Source organism: Stylophora pistillata, chromosome 4, assembly GCF_964205215.1.
Source record: "Stylophora pistillata chromosome 4, jaStyPist1.2, whole genome shotgun sequence".
NCBI classification, from domain to species: Eukaryota; Metazoa; Cnidaria; class Anthozoa; order Scleractinia; family Pocilloporidae; genus Stylophora; species Stylophora pistillata.
The window spans coordinates 3867501-3887500 of NC_142522.1; the positions used below are offsets into that span (position 1 = coordinate 3867501).

The following is a 20000-nucleotide window of genomic DNA, read 5'->3' on the forward strand; positions in this document are numbered from 1 at the left end:
CCGTAAACCTGTCTTCTATCCCACTGGGAACTGCTTGAAGAGCGGGTATTTATACTGAATTTTAGAGTCACCCATGCAAAAATTCTGTCAATTGTCCTCCGCCCCGACTTATCCAGAGCCATTGAAAAACTTATCATTTAAAACATTCTTAGTGTTGGTAAAAGCAAACCAGTTGTTTGTAGTTTTTGCGGCTACTGAAAAAGGAGGCGAAGCCAGCTATGTTGTTAAGATGACTGTGAGATAACAACAGAATTCCGTTCTTGAACCTATAATCAAAGTTTGACACAATGTTTCATGATGTAACTTAATGTATTTCAAGTTATTTTTCGAATTATCTCAGTAGTTAAACATTCGCAGTCGATACACATTTGAGTTCTCTCGCTTTGTGATTTCTGGTTTGGAACTATTAGCGGACTATATTCAGTCCTTGACGTGACGCAAAGGAAGACAGCAGAAAGCGATTAAAATCTCACAATCATATCTCAATAGATGTGATCTGCACACCATGAAACTTTGAGAGATATAATAGAGAGAATTGTATTGTTTGAATCAGCGATTCATACCGAAATTTGCAAAGCGAGCAAGCTGCTAAATACGATATTTCGAGTTATTCAAAAGAATAATGGAACAGATAAATGATGGATCGGTGGAATGACGGAATACCTTAAGGCACGGAATGAGGGATTTTCAAAAATGCAGATCGCATTTTTGTACAAAATTAGAGAAATTTCAGTTTAAAAATAGAATGCAATAAAATCAGAAAATTATTTACAATAGCCCGTTTTACAGTTGTGCACTTAGTTGCCAAGCCTTTGATTCAGGCTGAAGGTGACCTTGTTGTGATAGAGACCTGTCTCTAGTTAGCATGATAACAAAGTGATTTACATTTGAATGGTAGCAAGGTTTTGTATCATAACAAGGTCACATCTAGCCTCACTCCCGTTGCAAAGGCTCGGCAACCAAGTACACAACTGTAAAATGGACTATTAACTGGCAAAATTAAGAGAAAGATAAATAATCATTGTTGGCACCCAGAGCCTAAAGGTAAATCATGAGCCTTTCGAACTAGCCACTTTAAATTATTTTTTTTATATTACTATTATTATCATTATCATTATTGTTAACATTATCATTTATTATCATTTAATTATTGGTTGTCGTCAATTAGACAATATATTCTTGAATCACCTTTCTCTTGTGGAACAGGGTGCTCATAATACTGCATGATGCGGTAGATTTTTCTGTTTTGAATGTGAAACAAAATCAATTCTGTAATACTACCTTCTGGCGTCATTATATAACCTCTTAATTGTTCTTTGCCATAAAAATTGTGCAATCCCAGTAGCCGTATGTAATCTTTAACTGTCTACTTTTCCTATGTGCTGTTGAATTCTATTGCATCTTAACGCATCATTTCCAGGTGTGATAATAGGTGGGATACTAGCGACGATAGCAACTTTTACCTTGGGTGCTTTTGTTGGTAGTGGTAAGTATAACCTTTTTTCAAAATAAAAGATACAAAGTTTATATCTTTTAAAATTCCTGTGTAAAAAATAAATTACACTGCGAGGAAAAGACGATGGTTCCCACAGGACTGATTTTTTTGAAAAAGTGAAATACAAATTTATTGGTTGAACAGTTTTCTGATATGTTTTAAATAGTTTCTTATACACTTTATTATAGTTTCTTCATCCACGGTTTGGAAGTTGGGATAAATGATGATAAATGAAATGGTTATCTTATTAATTTATAATAGCCTCTAATAGCTATCTCAATAAAAATAACTATTAGGAAGTATCAATTGATGTTTATCCCAACTTTTCGATAAAATCAGTCCTTTATGAGCCTCTACCACTCCTACTGTGTGGCGTGTTCTGTTTGAGAACACAAGATGAAATAGACTAATTGAACCATTACTTCATTCATGTACAAAAGTTCTTTCTCATACAAATTTTTAAATCTTTTTAAAAATTGGTCGATAAAAAGCTGTACACTGGGTAAAAATGATCAATATTTCTCCTCCCACCCCTCTTTTTTCTCCCTTTTTCTCTATGCACATCGATTTTTACACAGATACCAGTGACTGCTTAATTCTTATCGTTTGAAGAAAACGAAATAGTGAAATTTTTAACACAACTGCTGAAATGTCAGTCTTAATACGTCTAGAATATCATTTTTCCTTTTTTACAGGAAAAGTAAGGAGGACTTTTCCTGAAAGTCTCCTAAAATGTCACAACTGAACTATTTAGTAAGTCCGTAAATCTCAAAAAGATTCTCCAATCTTCTCGATCCCAACTTTTTTTTTTTGGTGTGATTTCTTTTGCAGAGATAGGGACGCAAAATAGTCACCGTGGAAATAGCTCTCAGAATCGACGAAGATCAGGTATTGATATGTTGAGGGAAGCAAGAAAAAATTTTTCAGTAAAGTCCTTTAGAAAGGGGCGATGACAGTAGCCTCTTTGACGCTGTTAAACCGGTAGGATCTAACAGTGTGTTATTTAGATGTAAAGAAAACGTTTTAACCTTGAACCTTCTTGGAAAGTTTACTCATAGTCCAGTGCAACGTATGAGCGAGATAAACAAGGTGTTCATGCAACAAAATTGCAATGGCCACTGTTTGGTTTTTTGTTGTTTTCTTTTGCAGACACGGGGACACGAAATAGTGGAAACAGCTCTCAGAATCAAAGTGATTCAGGTATTGATAAGTTGAGGGAAACAGGATATTAACTTTCGAAAGAAAAAAGGTGCATTTAAAAGAACACAAATGCCTTTTTAACATTGTAAGACCGGTAGGTTTTATCGGTGTTCTACGTGTCTAGATGTTAACAAAATTTTCGATCTTCAACGTTTTTGAAAGTTTGCCATTCCTGACTGCAATGTACGAGCAAGATAAACAAGATTTTTATGCAACAGCAATACTCAAGTATTAACAGTGAACTGTGTTTGCATAGTGGGACAAAAGGAGTCTGTAATTTTGTCACAGACAAGACTGATGAGGTTTACTTGGTCAGAAGCAGATAGTACTTATTCAGTTCTTGGTCATGTTTTTATCAGACTAATCTGAAAGAGAGGAAAAAAATAAACCTGCTTTAGAAAATCTTACACCAAATAGAAGTTCAAACTCAACAGGTACATTTATCTTAATGCATACCCTGCACCTCATTCCCTCTTAAACATCCATATTGCTTCTAATACAAGTAACCTCTAGTTTCATAGTGATTCTAACGTTATCAGCGCCATTATGCAATCCATAATTTAATATTAATTTGCTTCATTCTTTGGCCCCTTTTTCGAACATAAACCATAAAACAACTACATCCATGCGTAGCACTTCAGCAAAACTTTTTACAAGTCAATACAATCATTTTTGCAGGAAATAGAGGAGCAACATCACCACCAGAAGGTAATGGCATTCGTCGTCGTCCACCTAACACAGGTAGTTTAATGTACAATATATATAATTTAGTGACCAAGCGTGAGTTGGGATATTGTCGGAGTTATTGTTTTGCGTTTTTGTGGACCGAGACGAAGTCTCCTTGTCAATAAAGTCCTCATGGCATGCAATTCCGATACAATCAAACTGACTCCATTCTTCTACCGCAGTTGACGAATCAACTCACCGAAAGTCAAATCGTGCGTTTAAATACTAGAAGTCGGGGGCATGAGTGAATAGGAAAATGACGAAGAAGGGCGGTATATTCAGATTTCCGGTATCACGAGAACCGCGAGTTGACTTCGGGTAGGTTGCTTCACAAACGACAGAAAACGAATCGACTCAATTTGGGTGTATGAAATAACCTTGAATTACTCAAATGCGAGTCTTACTAGCATCTTGAATAAATTTTTTTTTTTTTACGGGCAAATTCTTCCATAAAGAGAGACTTAGCCTGCAATTTTTCTAAACTGTTATAACTGAACTCCTTAGTAAGTCCACGTATCTAAAAAAGTTTGTCCAATCTTCTCGATCGCAACTTTTTGTTTTTTCCCTTGTTTTCTTTTGTGCATTTAACAAAACTATGACAATAGCCTCTTTGACGTTGTAATCAAATTTTCTTTCATTAAGCCAAAGTCCGATCACATGATTACAAACTGTCTTCGGAGCACATTGAGGATAGTGCCATGAAAAAATTTCACCAGGAATTTCTCTCTCCAGGGTTGAATATGGAAAAGGTTATCCCACTGAATCATGGCTTTGTATCAAAATAAAATTTATGATGCTGATGCTGGGTCCCTGTGTCATGGGCTTTGGTTCTAATTTTATGTGATCATATTTTCAATCAGATGTGACATCTATTTACATATTGTGCACCATAAATTTATGAAGAAATCGCAAATTTGGGGGTTTTATAAGTGAAATGTTGAGCACTAAATTTGAAAATGGATCTTAGTCTGTTAATCGATCGAGAAATTCATTCTGAGATTAAATATTTATCAGCAAACAATTTCATTTAAACCTTTTAAAAAACAGCAACTTCAACCCCTAACTGGAATGGTGGAAGTTTTCAGTTCCAAGAGAATGGTTCCTCAACCCTTTACTGGAATGGTGGGTCAACATCTTACGGTTGGCAATTCCAAGAGGAAGGTTCCCCAAGCCATTTGTGGAATGATTTCGGCCCATCGGACAATGCTGCTTTAGAAGAACTATATTGTGATGTGGAAAATTCGGAAGTAGAAGTATACCTGAAAGACACCGCATCGAGGTAGGAGGGCATGTAGAGAGATCAGTGTGGTAACAAACTCAGCTGAGCTAATTTTTGAGATCGATGTTTGTGGTGCCCATCAGAATACTTCATTCATAAGGGCAATGCACCACTCTACCCGACTCAGTTCGAAAACTTTTTATAGAACAGGAGACTTGTAAAAAAAATGCTTGCGTAATGGCCACTGAGCTCCGCAACAAAGTTAATCGAAGCGATTGGCAAAATTCTGATACGTATCGTTTTGTTTTGGTTTGCTTGTTGTTTTTTATTCATCGTAAAACTTTAAATTATTCAAAATTGGGTGAAATGATAGTCATCTGCTGAAACATGTTTACACCTCGGGGTGTCCGTGGCCGTATGTCATGGCAGTCATGGCCAATGGGCATGAGTTGCAAAGTCTGCTGACATATCATTAACTTTTCTTTATTTCCAGACATAAGAAATTGTTCTCAGAAGGAGTATCGGTTGACTTCGAGCAGATGATGATGATTTCGCATTCTTCCAAGCAGTTCTTCCTCCACCGTCACTCAGAACCATCCTATGTACAGGTCCCAGACAGCAGTTCTTCCACACGGTGGGTGTGGTATTGGGAAGATAATGATGGATGGAAGAAATATAGTGAAACCAAAGTGAGTGGATATTTTTCGTGCCTGAAGATCAAAAGAGGATAAATTTTATCACATCTTGCTAGAGATACAATAAGCCCTTGGGGTCAAAGCTGGCTTAAAACGTCATCGTGGTACAAAAGGGGAAAGATAAATTTGCCCCTTGCTAAAATATTTCAATATTTCCAATTTTACAAAGATCCTGTAATGTAATTAAGAAGTTGAGTTTAAAATTACGAGTCTTGCATATTAGATACTAAGCTGTGAGATCATTAACGATGGACTTTTTTTTGTTCTCTAGATTTTAACTATCTACCTATTTGATTGGTCGCCTGTTTGTTTTTTTTCATTGTCTCAAATATAAACGAGATTTTTATGCCTTTCAAAACCATAAGTTTCAAATCAAAAGTATTTCTCTTAATAAGGGTAACTGATTTCAAAACTAAAATTTGGATTTTTAATTTTTTTTCTTTTTAATTTGGCTAAACACTGGACTTTAACATAGTTAGAAATCGTGCGTTGAATATTTTGTGTTTTAGGAGTCGTCCGTGATAAAACAAGAGGAGATAGAGGTTGCGTTTCTCGATGGAGCGGCAATTTACCCTTTTCAAATTGGCTTGTACAAATACGTGATTACATTCGACGATAAACCGATGTGTCAAATAAACATGAAATATGGAACCATACGACGAGTAAGAAGGAGACCATTGTTCACAGATAGGTGGGTGACAGCCATTGAGTTTATAGAAAACCCTGTTGGAGGAAAAATATCATAATTGATGATTGTATCGAAAACTGCCAAAAGAGGTGTCATCTTAGGTTAAATGAGAACGCCCTTGCTAGGATAACATCTATTCAACGGCGTTGCAGAAAGTTCAAAAACACATTTAAGTTAAAAAAATTGATTACAACTATAAAAGAAAGCAATACACTGTATCTTACACTACAATACAAAGATAGGTGAGAAGTGACTATTGATAGTTTCTTGTAGAGCAAAAGAGAAAATTAGTATAAAAGTACAAATAAATTGTGGATACTAATTACAAACTAAGCCAGAAGCATTTTAATTCACATTAATGTTTTTATCCCTTAGGCGATTCTCAATGTTTAATTCGTGTCCAAATTTAAAAAATAACCTCGCCAATGTCACTTACTTTAAAAAAACAACTTCTGGTACTGTAAATATATTTTGCTTGTAAAAAAGAGTAATTAAAAACGCGCTCATTACGCTTAAAGGTGTTACTGGTTTACACGCCCAGTTTCATCCCAGGGGTTTGGTCCTCCTTTGCCTCCATGATCCTAGGCAAACAGCTTTGGTTTTACCCAAATTTAGTGATTCCAGATATTTTTTCAAAAGCTGAAGAATTTCAATAGCGTTAAAAAACTGAGATTATGTTTTTTAGAAATGGAGACGTGTCATCTGCAAACTGGCTTATCTCGTGCTCCGATCCGTGTTGCATATTAAAATACTTTCAATGTTCTTTTAATTTCGTGCCTTACCTTTGCTGCTAGCACCTCCAATCCCATACCGTACATACAGACATACATACAAACAGACACCTACATGCATACATTAACTAATTTAAACACGAATTTGAGTGTAGTTACAAAAGTTAATATCTTCGTTTTAAATATAATAAGATATAATGAAAAACAAATTCTAAAAATAATGTGAAATTTATATGCCTATCGAACGATACATGAAGAAAATATAAAATACAATACAATTAAATACGATGTAATTTATGATTGTTGTAAAAGTGCATGTTTGTGATATAAAATAGTAGGGATATAAAGGATAGCTTTGTCCAACACCTTTTGAAAATTTAATGTATTATTTCGTAATATTTTTTCTCTCTTTTTTCCAACTGCTAGGGATTTCGCCCGGAATTTGGCACCAGGGGGAAATCTGGATCGAAAACGGTTTTCGTAAAGTGGTACTTCGTACATCTTTCTCTTTAATAATGTTTTTCCTTTATTTTATTGGATAAGAGCTGTGTTCGTCTATTCGCCTTAAACGTGGCCAGTTCAAGGTAATCAAAGGCAGATTATATTTCTGGTATCAGGGTTAGAAGATTTTGGTTTAGAACCGCTAGGTATAAAAGTTTTAACAAGGTCAGAGGCAAAGAAAAACATCCCAGGACAAGAAAGTCCTAAATACTGACTTTGGTCCCCGAATAAGAGAGCTGTTATTACACACGCGAAAAGCGAGATGGAGGGTCAATCGTGAACAGGCTAGTGCGGAAATGAAAGCGTCGTTTTTGGAAACTTACTGGTTTCGACTTTTTTCCATTAAACTTACAAAATGTGGAGGTTTTTTTCGGAAAACGATATCCCATTCCTATGTATTTGAAGTCTCATGTCATTTACAAATTAACATGCTCAGCTGGTAATGCTGATTAAAAAGACAAGACTTATAGATGTCTTCGAGTGCAATTGGATGAACACAGCTCTGACCTTAATTAGGACATGTTTTTAACTTTTTTCATAAAAATGTTTTCAATTTTTGTCATTAAAAATGTTTTTAACTTTTTTTTATACTTCGTCCTGCATTCTTGTTTTTAATTCCTTGCTGGTTCCTTTATTGTAAGGTGGAAGGATGTTAAATTCTTCACACTCGTTAGCTTGTTATATATTTTCACTCCCAAATATATATATGGGAAGTCTGCGTTTCGATTTCGTATAACATTGCTCAATACATTAAAGTAGAGCGCAATATTTGTTGAGTAGAAAAATACGACGACTACGTTTTTATCCCTACAAACCTGTTTCGAGTCATCGGATTTTTAAAAACGTATTTTCGTACTTTTCTACTCAACATACAAATATATAAACATAAAAAGCCGAATGATGAGTGGGCAACCACGAAACAGGCTTGTAGGGATGAACCTTTGGGTTTATTTGTCATTTCCCTCCCACAATATATGTTTATATATCTATATACATTTGATAGCTCACGTGATAGCTCACTCATATCGGCCCAAAAGGCCGAAACAGTACTGTCTGCAGTTATGAGTGAGATATCACGAAACAGGCTTGCAGGGATGAAAGCGTAGTCTTTGCATTTTTCTAAATCAGGTGGCGCTTTTGAAGTGACAATTAAATGAAATTTTTTCCTCCCTTAAAACCTTTTGCTATTACTCAGGACTTCCTGTGGGGACCCTACATTAGAGAGCGAAATGGACACAACACCACTCGATTCTTATATTCCAAGCCACTGGTCCTTTATGCCCTCCAGTACACAACATAAACGTTTTTCGTTGGTAAAATGGTCGAATGAGTTCAAAGAGGTGGAACAACTGTTCAGAAAATCGATGAAGAACCACATAGTGATCAAAAAAATTGACCGTGTGCAGAACCCGTTCATGTGGGAAACATATTGCAGGTAACCAAGAGATTATATATCTCTTGAGGTAACTTATAACCCAAGAAATACACATTACCCAATAACCCACCCGCCCCCTTCCCCCTACCCCCTCCCTTTCTAAAGTGCCAACATTGGATAAAATTCATTGGATCAGGCCGATCGCTATCTGGCTATGAAGACTAAAACGATCGCAAGTCGGAGTGCGCGATCATGTGGTGCCTCACGTGAATCCATAACTTAACACGTGTGGCCGTCAATTCATACAATACATAAATTGATTTCTCTTGTAGGAACAAAGAAAACAAGACAAAAATAGCTAATGGTGATCAGCTCAAGGTCAATGAAAAACGATTGTTTCACGGAACCAGTCCAGACGCCGTGGAGGCCATCTGCAAAGAGAATTTCGATTGGCGTCTAAACGGCAAGAACGGGAACTTATACGGTGATGGATGCTACTTTGCAGTGGAAGCATCTTACAGCCACAGATATGCAAAAGAGGACGCCAGTAAGTCGCGAATCATGTTCTTGGCCAAAGTTCTTGTAGGTTCGTACATAGAGGGTAACTCCAGCTTTCGAAGACCACCGCCGAAACAACCGTCAGCGAATCAAGTCAGTGACCTCTACGACTCCTGTGTGGATGATGTGTCAAATCCAAAGATCTTTGTCGTCTTCGACAAAAATCAGTTCTACCCAGAGTACGTCATCCAGTATCGCACTTCTTAGTCAGTGACGTGCAAAATTCCCTACCTCACGGAGAACAAACTCTTAAAGGACTAAAAATACTTAGTGCACAACAGACTCGGTACACTGTCTGAGGATCATGTAAGTAAGTTAAGAATAAGTCGGAATACAGTTGTTGAAGGCGAAGAATAGCATAGGAATTTTTTATGCGTATCGATAGCTTTTCTGTCTGCTTAGATGGTACGATTTTTCCAAGGAAGCGTGGATTTGGTAATATTAGAAAGATTTATTTCCGCGTTTACGTGAAACGTGAACGGCAAGAGTGACTACATGACCTTGTTTTTCCCGCCATTTTTTCACGTTTGCCGGTTGCGCTTTGCCGTTTCTATATGAAAGTAACCTGTTTCGCGTTTTCCGGGTACTTAAGATTTTCCCCATTTTTTTTTCTGTCACAGAGAAGTTAATTGCCAGAAAAAGGGCACCAAAACTATTACTTTTAAGTCTCACAGGGGCATCTTTAAATCCACCGGGACGTGAGCTCACGCGAAGCTAAAGCAACAAGGTTCACGCTATTTTGCGTGAAACGTGAAAGGGCAAGCTGCCTTTTGCCATTTCGCCTAAACACAGTGCTAAATCCCTCTATTATTGATATGCTTACGAGAATGAGTACGTAAGCGTTGTATTTCGCCCAAAAATTGTATTTTTCATTGTTTTCCGGCTGTGAAACATATTTTTCACCATCAAGCTCGTTTTAAAAAACTTTAAAGGAAGGAAACACTGGTTTTCATAAAAATTTTTAGGTACTGTAAGACGTATAGCGTTTCATACTTTTATTACACTGTTTCGACGAGACGAAATTGTGTTTTAAACGAAAAAAAGCGAATCCACAACCACAGAAAAACTCATAAGTCCGACATCTGCGAGCGCTTAACAAAACAAAAAAAAATATATATATATTACCCTATTTCTCTCACGACCTATTTGAATATATTTAGTAAAATTAAAATAAAAGCCTGCGGCATTGTTCGGCCTTGCCAACGGACAGCGCCACGCCAATCAACAGGCGTTCGTCGGAACAACACGACTCGGGCAGTCAGAGGGCCATTAACTAAAATCAACCAATCAAAATGCTCTATTGCCGGTCCAATATTCGCTAAGTCTTGGACCGGGCACTGTCCCAAGTGGTCCCGAATGATACCGCACTTGTGTCCCTTTGAACTTCAGTAGTATAATAAATCTCTTATTAACCAAGCTTGCTCGGGACCGTAGTGGAAGAATATCAGCCCTCGGTCTTTTTTGTACGGACCTCGCTCGGTCAAGACCTCGGGCCGATATTCTCCCAGTACGGCCCTCGCGCTTGGTTGATAAGATATATTGATAGTTTGAAAGAAGAGGCTTAGCTTTGCATTAACAGCGTGTCATTAACGTCAAATACATCATGTGATTTGGCTATTGTGGGATCCTAGTTACTGCTGAAACTTCATAGTTAAACAACATACATATTACTAGTATTTTTAGCCTTTGCTTTTGTATTCTTGGAACACTGTGTAGCTAGTAATAATAAAACTACTATACTGTTGTTTGTTGGTTGTTACACCTACTTGGGCTTTTCTTGAACTCGGCCTCGTTAACGTCAAAATGCAGTCGGCTTCGTATCATGTGTGAATCTGGTTATTCAACGAGTGATCTTGTGAGCATTTGATGGACCAAAAATTTACCCTACACTCTAAAATATCTCCGCAAAAGAAAATTTGCTAAGTAACATGTTACTTCTTCATGTTCGTCTGGAAGCGAAAAAAAAAGCGAAAATAATTTCATTAAAAAATTAAACGGTTCAACGCATTAAACTGATGTTGGCATGAGTCATACCGAAACGTGCTTTTGAAAAGTTTCCTCGTGAATTTGAAATTTATCTTTATTATATTATTATCGCCAAGCTACTGGAATATTCTATAGGAGAATCATGTTATGAGGATGAATGAATGATTCACGACTACCAATTTTACTGGTTCTTGCTTTATGTTCCCGGCCGAAAACCTTTCGTGAAGGTCAACTTTTTCTCTGGTAGATTGAATTCAAATTCAAAGACTGGCAGCCTGCTGGTCAAGTGAAAATTTTGGCCTGCCTCAAGTATAAGGATAATGGTAGAAAGTTCTTTTCGCCTACATTTTCCCGCGCGAGTAATGAACAAAATAATTCGTGCGATGGAGGTCCACTTAACCGATGTCCGAAGTTGTGTTAATTAGCTGAAAGACAATCTCTTTACGAAGAAAATGGTAGCTTTTCGCCTTAAAAAGCTCCCGATGACTTGTGCATTACACTTCAAATCGAGTTACAAGTGAGAAATTAAAGTTTCTTCGCAGGTCAGGTGAACCCTGCGCTCTTCTTGTCTGAATATAGTTCGAAAGAGTGTATGTCATTCACTAGTGAGGACTGAAATTTCACTTCAAAATTATAAGTAAGATCAAGTTAGAGTTTTCATGAAAATTTACCGATTATTTAGAAAGGAAGGGATTTTTAGAGAGCAAATATTTGGAATTTAGATTCAACGAGAATTTTTCGGAATTATCGTGTTTAGGCCTAACAGAGTTTGTGATTCATATGACTCTGTGGGAGAAACTCTAGCCTCGTTCATAGGTCATTATTTGCATTTTACCCTTTGGAACGATTGAAAGTTGAAAGAATGGTAAATACAATAAGTAAATCGTTACTTTGAACAAAGAAAGGGTGGACATATGATGACTTCTCAAAGCAGGTTTGGAAGGATGAAAGACGCAACTTTGGATTTGTGGAATAACTGCTGTCGAAATGTTTCCCAAACCGTCCGGCCGACCTGGGATGCGCTACGTGAAAAGACTTTAGCCACTAAAGTGCAAATCAAGATACATTTTAAAGCACTACACAGCGCCTGTGTTGAACAAAAGAAGTTCCTTCAAGACAAACTAGATGCCTTGAGTGACCATTCTTCCTCTGGCCAGGCGATTGTGACGGTAGTAACACTTCACGCCATTGTACCACTTCAGGCCATTGTACTGGATGATTGTTAAATTCTCTGTTTATCTTCTGTACCTGGTTTTAATGCTCATCATCCGATTTATGAGTATGGTCTTAATGAGTATCGGTGTTATGGCGACCTGATGAATTTCGCCTTTGGCGTGATCTTAGCCCTAACTTTGCGCGATTGGTTTATGGAAGGTGTATATCGCAACTGAACTACATCACGGTGAAAATAGTACGCGACTTATTATTGATATTAATGTTTTGCCATCGATGGGAATCAAGAAAGCGGCATACGATCGCTCTCAAGACAACAGAAATTTATTAATAATGAAAATAATAACAACAGCAATAGTAGCAATAGCAACCGAATGAACACTGTGAAAAACTTGATCAAAGATTCGTGACTTTAGCGTGACCGATAAACGATTGTGACCGTACTGTTATTTTGGTCACAACATGTCATCTTTGAAGTACACTGCAAAGTCAAGTTTAACTTTATTTTTAGGCTATCGAATTAAAGCCGTAAAAAAAAAAAAAAAGAGGAAATCAGAACAGAATGTAATGCGAATGAAAAATTCGATCGTCGCAAAAAAAAAAAACCGAAAAAAAGAAAAGCCAGTACACCCAAATCAGGAAATTTTACGAATAAGGTAACGAGCTGATCTACGATGGCTTCTGATGGTAGGCTTGCGAGTATGAAAAAGGCCATTTGGAAAGTATGGAATAGCTACTGTGGAAATGTTTAGCAAACCATCCAACCGACTTAGGACTCGCTACGTGAAAAGGCTTGGGCCTACATCTCAGGTTATTACATACCACTTTTGTTGAACAAAAGAAGTTCATTCAAGACAAACTAGATACCTTTAGTGGCCATTCTTCCGCTGACCGAGCGATTCTAACAGCAGTACTAGTGGTGGCTATTCTGTTTCTAATCACAGTCGCAACTGAATCTGCGCATCACTTACGGTCATTGTAAAGCAAGATTGTTGGATGGTCTGTTTACCTTCCGTTTCTGGCTTTAATGCTCATCATCCGATTTATGAGCATGGCCTGACGTGCAATTTTCCTTTTTTCTCATGGTTCATATTCCTAGGGGAATTAATTAATTAGCCCCGGGCCCACATGCTGTGCCTGGCTTGATGTTGACAGACATTTAGTTGACACTCGATCGCGCGATTTGTTCTTTTGTTCGTTGTAGTTATTGCTTTGAGAGTCTCCTTTTTTAAAGCGATTTTGGCTTCTGCCGCCGGAAAATGCACGAAGAAGCCTCCATCCTTACCACAAGGCTTTCTTTGCGACCTTCCAGCCGTCTAACGCCCGCCTCTCAGCGCTGCAACAAGAAGGACACGCCATTACGCGGATCGCCAATATCAACCGCCCCACACCACAATCAAGATATGGATTTTGCTAAGCTCCAGATAGAAAAACAACACCTAGAAATTCAATTGATGGAACTGGATGCTAAAGCCAAGGTGCGTTCTCTTTCATCCCCTACCAATTCCAAACCTGCATCAATTCCTTCGCTGGACATTGTTCATTCCGAAAACAATGCTGGTAAATCACAAAGTCAACTCGACCACAATACACGCATTCTTAATCCACAAGAATGGCCTCATCTACGCGCTCATTTCAGCCTTTACCGTAAAAATTTAAGGATCTCTCGACTGCTAAATTCATTTATGGCTTCCTGGACATCATAACTTCCGAAACACCCGAAAAATAAGCATTCCTGACACAACATCTGATGTCTTTAATGCGACTCGCGTCCAAGTATTACCGGAACGCCGTCCTTTCCTTTCATACCGCCGTGCTAGATCCTATCGAAGCCGGTCTCGCCGTCTGGGGTGCTGATTTCAGCGAGATAGAGCGATTCAACATTACCGAGTCACAGCGACTAACCAACGCTCAACCCCCCACGGACAACACACACTCTCACGCCGCAGCGGGCCTCGACAACCGGCCACGAAATTATTGCTGCGAATGGAATCGCACCGGATCTTGCAACAACCCCACCCACCAGCCGGGAGCAGAACACATCTGCTCACGTTGTAAACTTGCCGATCACACCATTGCCACTTGCCCAACTCGCCCACCATCCTCTTTGATTCGTTCACCACCGTCCGCGCCGCCGCCCAATTCAGACAATTCGAACATCCGAGCTCACTCGTTTTTGGCTTCATTTTCAACGTGCCACGAAATCTGACTTACAATCCCTTCTCGGAAAACTTTCTCACATCTGCGCTTGCATTAGCCCGGGAAGAATCTTGACGCAGCGCCTCCTTCACCAACTTCGTAAACTCCCCGACAAACCTCGTCACTTTCCGCCGAGCCCAGAACTTCTCACCGATTTGGGCTGATGGCAACATTTCCTCTCGGCATACAACGGCGTCTCCTTGTTTCACTCATTCCCTTGGATTGACGAAATTTCTCGTTTTTGCACCGACGCAAGCCTTACTGGCATTGGTGGCTTTTTCGATGGTCGTTTCTTCCACTCCACCTTCCCGCCGTTTATTGATGTAGGCTCTCTCTCAATCGCTCCGCTCAAAATGCTGGCTGTAATTGTCAGCTTCAAACTGTGGTCACAGGAACTACAATCGGACCACCGAACTCGCTATTAACACTGGCCGTTCTCGCCTTCCATTCATTCAGTCCTGCTTACGTGAACTGTGGTTCTACGCTTCCCTTTTTGACTTCGAGCGACACGCCCTCCACATCCCAGGTCACCAGAACACGCTGCTAATTCTCCAATCCGTTGGGACACTAATCCCCAATTTGCCCACATCTTCTGTGAGGGAGCATCCTTTCATTACCCTACTTTGACAGAATATTCATGCTTCTTTGATTCGTTCCGCTTCGACCGCCAGTGGTAATTACCTCCTGACTTCGTCTTTCAGGTTTCCAACCGCGTGTTTTACAGCATCATATCCGACAAATTCAAGCCTTCACTTTGTCAGCCGCCACCAAGCGGAACTACCAACTCATTAAGAACACCCACCTCAAGTTCTGCTATTTCTACCGTCTTCCACCGTTTCCTGCCGCTCCGGATGCAATCGCCGCCTTCGTCACCCTGGTCAGCTTTTCCGTAAAATCTCATCATACCATTCACAATTACCTGAGCGCCTTACGACGGCTACACGTTTTTTGTCATTTCGACACGCAGACCTTCGACGAAATTCACGTCAAACAGACTGTAAAAGGTTTGGAAAAGTCTATGATCCACATCCCTCTTGGCAAAGCTCCCCTCACACCTACCTGTCCTACTCCAATTCCACGTCCATCTCGACCTTCAGGACTCCGCTCACCTAGCCTTTTGGGTCTGCCTGTCCGGTTGGCTTCTTCACATTCTTTCGCACAGCAAATTTGGTTCCTCCTTCACTTGATACCATCTCACACAACACACTTTCTAGAAGCAGCATCATATTCCACAGTTCCGGCACCCTGAGTACCATTACAAGAACAAAAACTCGCCCAGCCGGTGATATCACCCTTGTTGTTCCCATTCCGCGCATTCCTGGATCCGCGCATTCCTGGATCCCCACTTTGCCCCACATTTGCACTCCACTCCATACTATGGACCGTTCCTGCGCCCGACACTCATCCTCTCTTTTCCTTTCCTTCCACCACGAACCAGCTTGCCTGCATCACTTCCAGCCTTAACGGCGGTATTATTTCAGTGTGGAATCCCAGCTGAACTTATCAAACTCTAAGGAAATTGGAGAGCGGACGGTTATTTATTGTATTTATCCTTGCCTTTGGCAGACCGCCTTGTGCTCTCGAACATGATATCCGAGCACGTCCAACTTTTGTAACAAGGTCTAGTTACCGCGCCTTATTTTATTATAATCCTTTACTTAAATTCCCGTTTCATTTCTAGCACCTTCTCCTCTCTCCTCGCACCTCTCTTCCTTCTACAGCGAATCTTGTTTGGGCCTCTTTCACTTTGCTTGGAGGCTTTCCTCCAGCCCTCAAGTGCTCCTCGTTTCCTCATTAATGATGGCCAAACAGATTTGCTGTCTCTGTATGGACAATAAGTACACATGTTAGATATTGAAAAGCTGGCTTTAACACAACTACTGGATATTAATACAAACATAATACTCGTGTTAAATACAAAAAAATACGCCACGAAGTTCCTGAATGTAGTGCTCAATTAATTCTAAGGGTGTTTTAGTTCAACTTAAAACTCTCTCGTCAAAATAATGATATCCTCTTTATTCCATGAAAATATTTTCTTCAGACTGACACCTAATGCCTTAACTCAATCAAGGTTCTAACCTTTTGAGTATGAAAAATAACGAGGCAAGTCACATTTTGAAATCCAAGAAATCAAGCCACGACAGTAATACCTAGAACTCGATTTGTGTCGATTTGTGTCGCTTTATTATTCTGTATACTTTCTCTAAGAACGTTCACGTCTCAATGACTTCAACACCACAGAAGGGATTTCTCGGAACCAAATCATGACGAGAAACTTTTGTTCCTCTCTTTCTTTTATTCATACCTTTGTTGCACCCAGAATGCCCTGCGTTGTGTTATCTCGTATTACAGAATGGCAGATATTAGATCTGAGCCCGCACTTCAGCGGTTTTGTTTAAAGACGCACGGAATCGAGGCTCTTGGGTCAAGGGATTTGTAAATTTTCTTAAAGGTATTACTGTAAATTCCAAAAGGCGAAGCATAGCTCTTTCTATGGGCAAAGATAGCAATGGTTAGACATTGTGTTGCATTCGGATGCAACAACCGGAGCGATAAACCACATTGCAAGCATCTTTCGTGGCATTCACTGCCACTGAACAACAAGAAACTTCTGGCGACTTAGCTAGTTAAGATCAAACGGGAAAACACACCCATAAGTAAAAATTCATTTTTATGCAGTGAACATTTTGAAAAGGAATGCTTTTGCAAGTCATTTGCTGGCCGGAAAGTAAGTCTTAAGTCAGAATCAATTCCGACAATATTCAGTTTCTCCGAACAGAAAACCAAAAGGAAGGCTCCGAAGGAAAGACTCTCGATTGATGATGAAGTACGTCAAAATATTATTAAACATCAGGAATCCTCAGCTAGTAATAATGAAGGAGAAATTTTGATAGAAGATGCAAATGAAATTCCGTTAAATAACAGCAACGAAATGGCGACTGATCATGATGGCGATATGGACTTACGTGATCTACAACAACAACTGAAAGACCTACAGCAAGAGATGAAAATGAAAGTCGAGGCGCTTGAAAGCCAGCTCAAAGAAGAGAGGGAGGCTCGACAAGAGCTGGAGGAAATTCTGGAGAAGAATGTATTCAGATTAGAAAACATTAAGAGTAACAACAAACTTATTCGTTTCTACACTGGGTTTGATAGCTATGAAACACTTTGTATGGTGCTTGACTTTCTAGGTCGTGACGCAGCTGCCAACTTAAACTATCAAAACAAAGATAGATCAAATAGCAATTCAACTAGAAATTCAGGACGTGCAAGGGCTTTATCTGTGAAAATGAATTTTTTATGGTGCTTTGCAGATATAAAGTAGGTTTACTTGAAGAAGATTTATGTCACAGATTCTCTGTATCCCAAGGCCTTGTTAGTCAGGTCATCAGCACTTGGACTAAGTTTATGTTCTATAGATTTAAAGAACTTGACATTTTTCCTAGTAAGGAAATTATCGATACTCACAGACCACAATGCTTTAACCACAAGTATAAGAGCACTACATTAATCATTGATGCGACAGATATCTACATCGAAAAGCCAAGCAATCCGTCTGCACAGCAACTAACATTCTCAACCTACAAGAACACCAACACTCTAAAGGCATTGGTTGGAATAACTCCAAAAGGGCCTTTATCATTTGTATCAAGTCTGTATGGTGGGTCAATTTCAGATCGAGAAATCACTCGGCTTTCAGGTCTTATCGATAAAGTGGAATGTGGACATGCTGTAATGGCTGACAGAGGTTTTAATATTGGAGCTGATTTAGCTGAAAAGGGGGTTCCTGTTAATCTCCCCCCATTTATGAATGCCTCTGGACAATTTAATGAAACAGAAATGATTCAGACTAGAAGGATAGCAAGCCTACGAATCCATGTTGAAAGAGCTATAGAAAGAATCAAAAACTACCATATCTTGGACTTTGTGCCAATAAGTATGTGTAAGAATGGGATTATTGACATGGTTTTCTTTGTATGTGCAATGTTAACAAATTTCCAAACTCCTCTCGTTAATGGTTAGTATTGTTGGATTTTCACAGCATGACCAAGAATCCTTTAAAGAACAAAGATTTGAGAAAACAGTTGTAGCTGCCATGTTGGCTGAACAGACAAGTGAAACTAATAAGGAATGCTTGGTTATCATCATCCAAAATGGCAGCTGTTATATAACATGAACCCAAGAATAGTGACCAACACATTACTATGTATTGTTCATCATACAAGATGTGTTTATTTTTTTACTTTAAACTAATACTCATGAAAACTGATTCACTATGTAAATGTAGTACTTTATTTTACTGAAAGACATATTGTTTTGTTATCAATAATAACTCAACCATTGGTAAATCGCCTTGGGAATCATATTTTTAGTTTTAGTGCTTCAAACAAAATGGACCCAGTTAAGTTAAACCAATCAAAACATAGAGAACATATGCAGATTGTAGAGCTAATAGTGCTCATTCATTGCAATTTATGCATATATAATTGATCAAATTGGCCCCATTTCTGTTAGCTGCACTGTAATTAATACTTATATTTATTGTTTCATTGCAAACTTCTATGAACCACAACAATATAGAGCAAACAATACCTATATAGGGTGCTAATTACAAAAACAGTGAAACTAGTGAAAAGCATCATGAAATAATATATCAAGTTAAAAAATCAATAGCAATTGGTTACTATGAAAACCTTTCCTCACAATTGTCTGGCATCATCTAGGTGCTTGCTAACTCTGCTCAAACCATAAGCAATCCTAGGATATGCAAGCTCTGGTAAGATGTGTCTATTGTAGAAATCCTTAAGCTTGGGAACAATGTTTCGTGAAAACTTGTTATTTCTTTTTACATGAATGATAATCATGTCTTTCAAGTCAGAGATTACTAAGTCAGTCCAGTTGGTTCCAGTACAAAACATTTGCTGTTGCATTTGATAATAGAACTTGTGGTTGACGTTAATAGCCAGTCCATTATCAGTCTCAATGCAAATATTCCTTGAAAAACTGCATCGTGTAAATTTTGCAAACTACTTGGAAAAACTCTCTTAACCTCAACAAGTCCCCCATCAACCTCACCGTCGGGTGAGGGACCAAGAAATGGGTGGGTTAAAGAGATGCTAAACCCAGCCTTTTCTACATGGCAGCCTAATATGCATTCATAGTCTCTGATGATTGTATCCTCATCTTTCAGTCCTTGTGCCATTTTATCACTCTGGAAACTATTGTTGACACCTAGTATTTCACCAATAGCTTTTGTTGGACTTGTATTTGGCCTCAACAATGCTCGTTTACATTTGGAAGCTGTAATCCTTACTTTTCTGTGATGGAACCACTCTTCAGACTCACTTTGATTTTTTGTTGTTTTTCTGATTTTTTCTATAGTATCCTTGTCGATGTATATCTTTTCTTTGATTTGAGATGCTCTCTCAATAATTTCTCTCTTTGATAGTG

General features: G+C 38.7%; 3 protein-coding genes and 2 pseudogenes across 6 annotated transcripts in view; 4 read left to right on the plus strand and 1 right to left on the minus strand.

The window, feature by feature from the left end:
* The window catches only part of LOC111327084 (uncharacterized), a 14878-nt gene extending 6187 nt beyond the window's left edge, over positions 1-8691 (plus strand). For 3 of the 4 annotated variants that reach the window (XM_088756334.1, XM_022931187.2, XM_022931185.2), the window contains 9 exons: positions 1421-1486; positions 2327-2383; positions 2645-2695; positions 3374-3436; positions 4469-4700; positions 5134-5329; positions 5845-6026; positions 7181-7242; positions 8451-8691. In XM_088756334.1, coding sequence (XP_088612460.1) covers positions 1421-1486; positions 2327-2383; positions 2645-2695; positions 3374-3436; positions 4469-4700; positions 5134-5329; positions 5845-6026; positions 7181-7238 — 905 coding nt within the window. In that variant the 3' untranslated portion in view covers positions 7239-7242; positions 8451-8691. The remainder of the gene's footprint in view (positions 1-1420; positions 1487-2326; positions 2384-2644; positions 2696-3373; positions 3437-4468; positions 4701-5133; positions 5330-5844; positions 6027-7180; positions 7243-8450) is intronic. The other variant, XM_022931186.2, reaches the window with a different exon arrangement.
* Positions 8485-9395, plus strand: LOC111327044 (protein mono-ADP-ribosyltransferase PARP11-like). The gene is made up of 2 exons (XM_022931130.1): positions 8485-8690; positions 8963-9395. The coding sequence occupies exons 1-2, from the start codon at positions 8485-8487 to the stop codon at positions 9393-9395; spliced, it is 639 nt and encodes a 212-aa protein (XP_022786865.1).
* Positions 9396-15564: 6169 nt separating this feature from the next.
* LOC148732061 (uncharacterized) lies at positions 15565-16898 on the plus strand (annotated as a pseudogene).
* Positions 16899-16947: 49 nt separating this feature from the next.
* On the plus strand, positions 16948-18900 carry LOC148732062 (uncharacterized; annotated as a pseudogene).
* Positions 18901-18984: 84 nt separating this feature from the next.
* Positions 18985-20000, minus strand: part of LOC148732063 (uncharacterized) — a 2146-nt gene continuing 1130 nt past the window's right edge. Inside the window, exon 2 of the mRNA XM_088756325.1 lies at positions 18985-20000. This exon is cut by the window's right edge and continues 844 nt beyond it. Within this exon, the coding sequence (XP_088612451.1) occupies positions 19435-20000 (566 nt within the window). The 3' untranslated portion in view covers positions 18985-19434.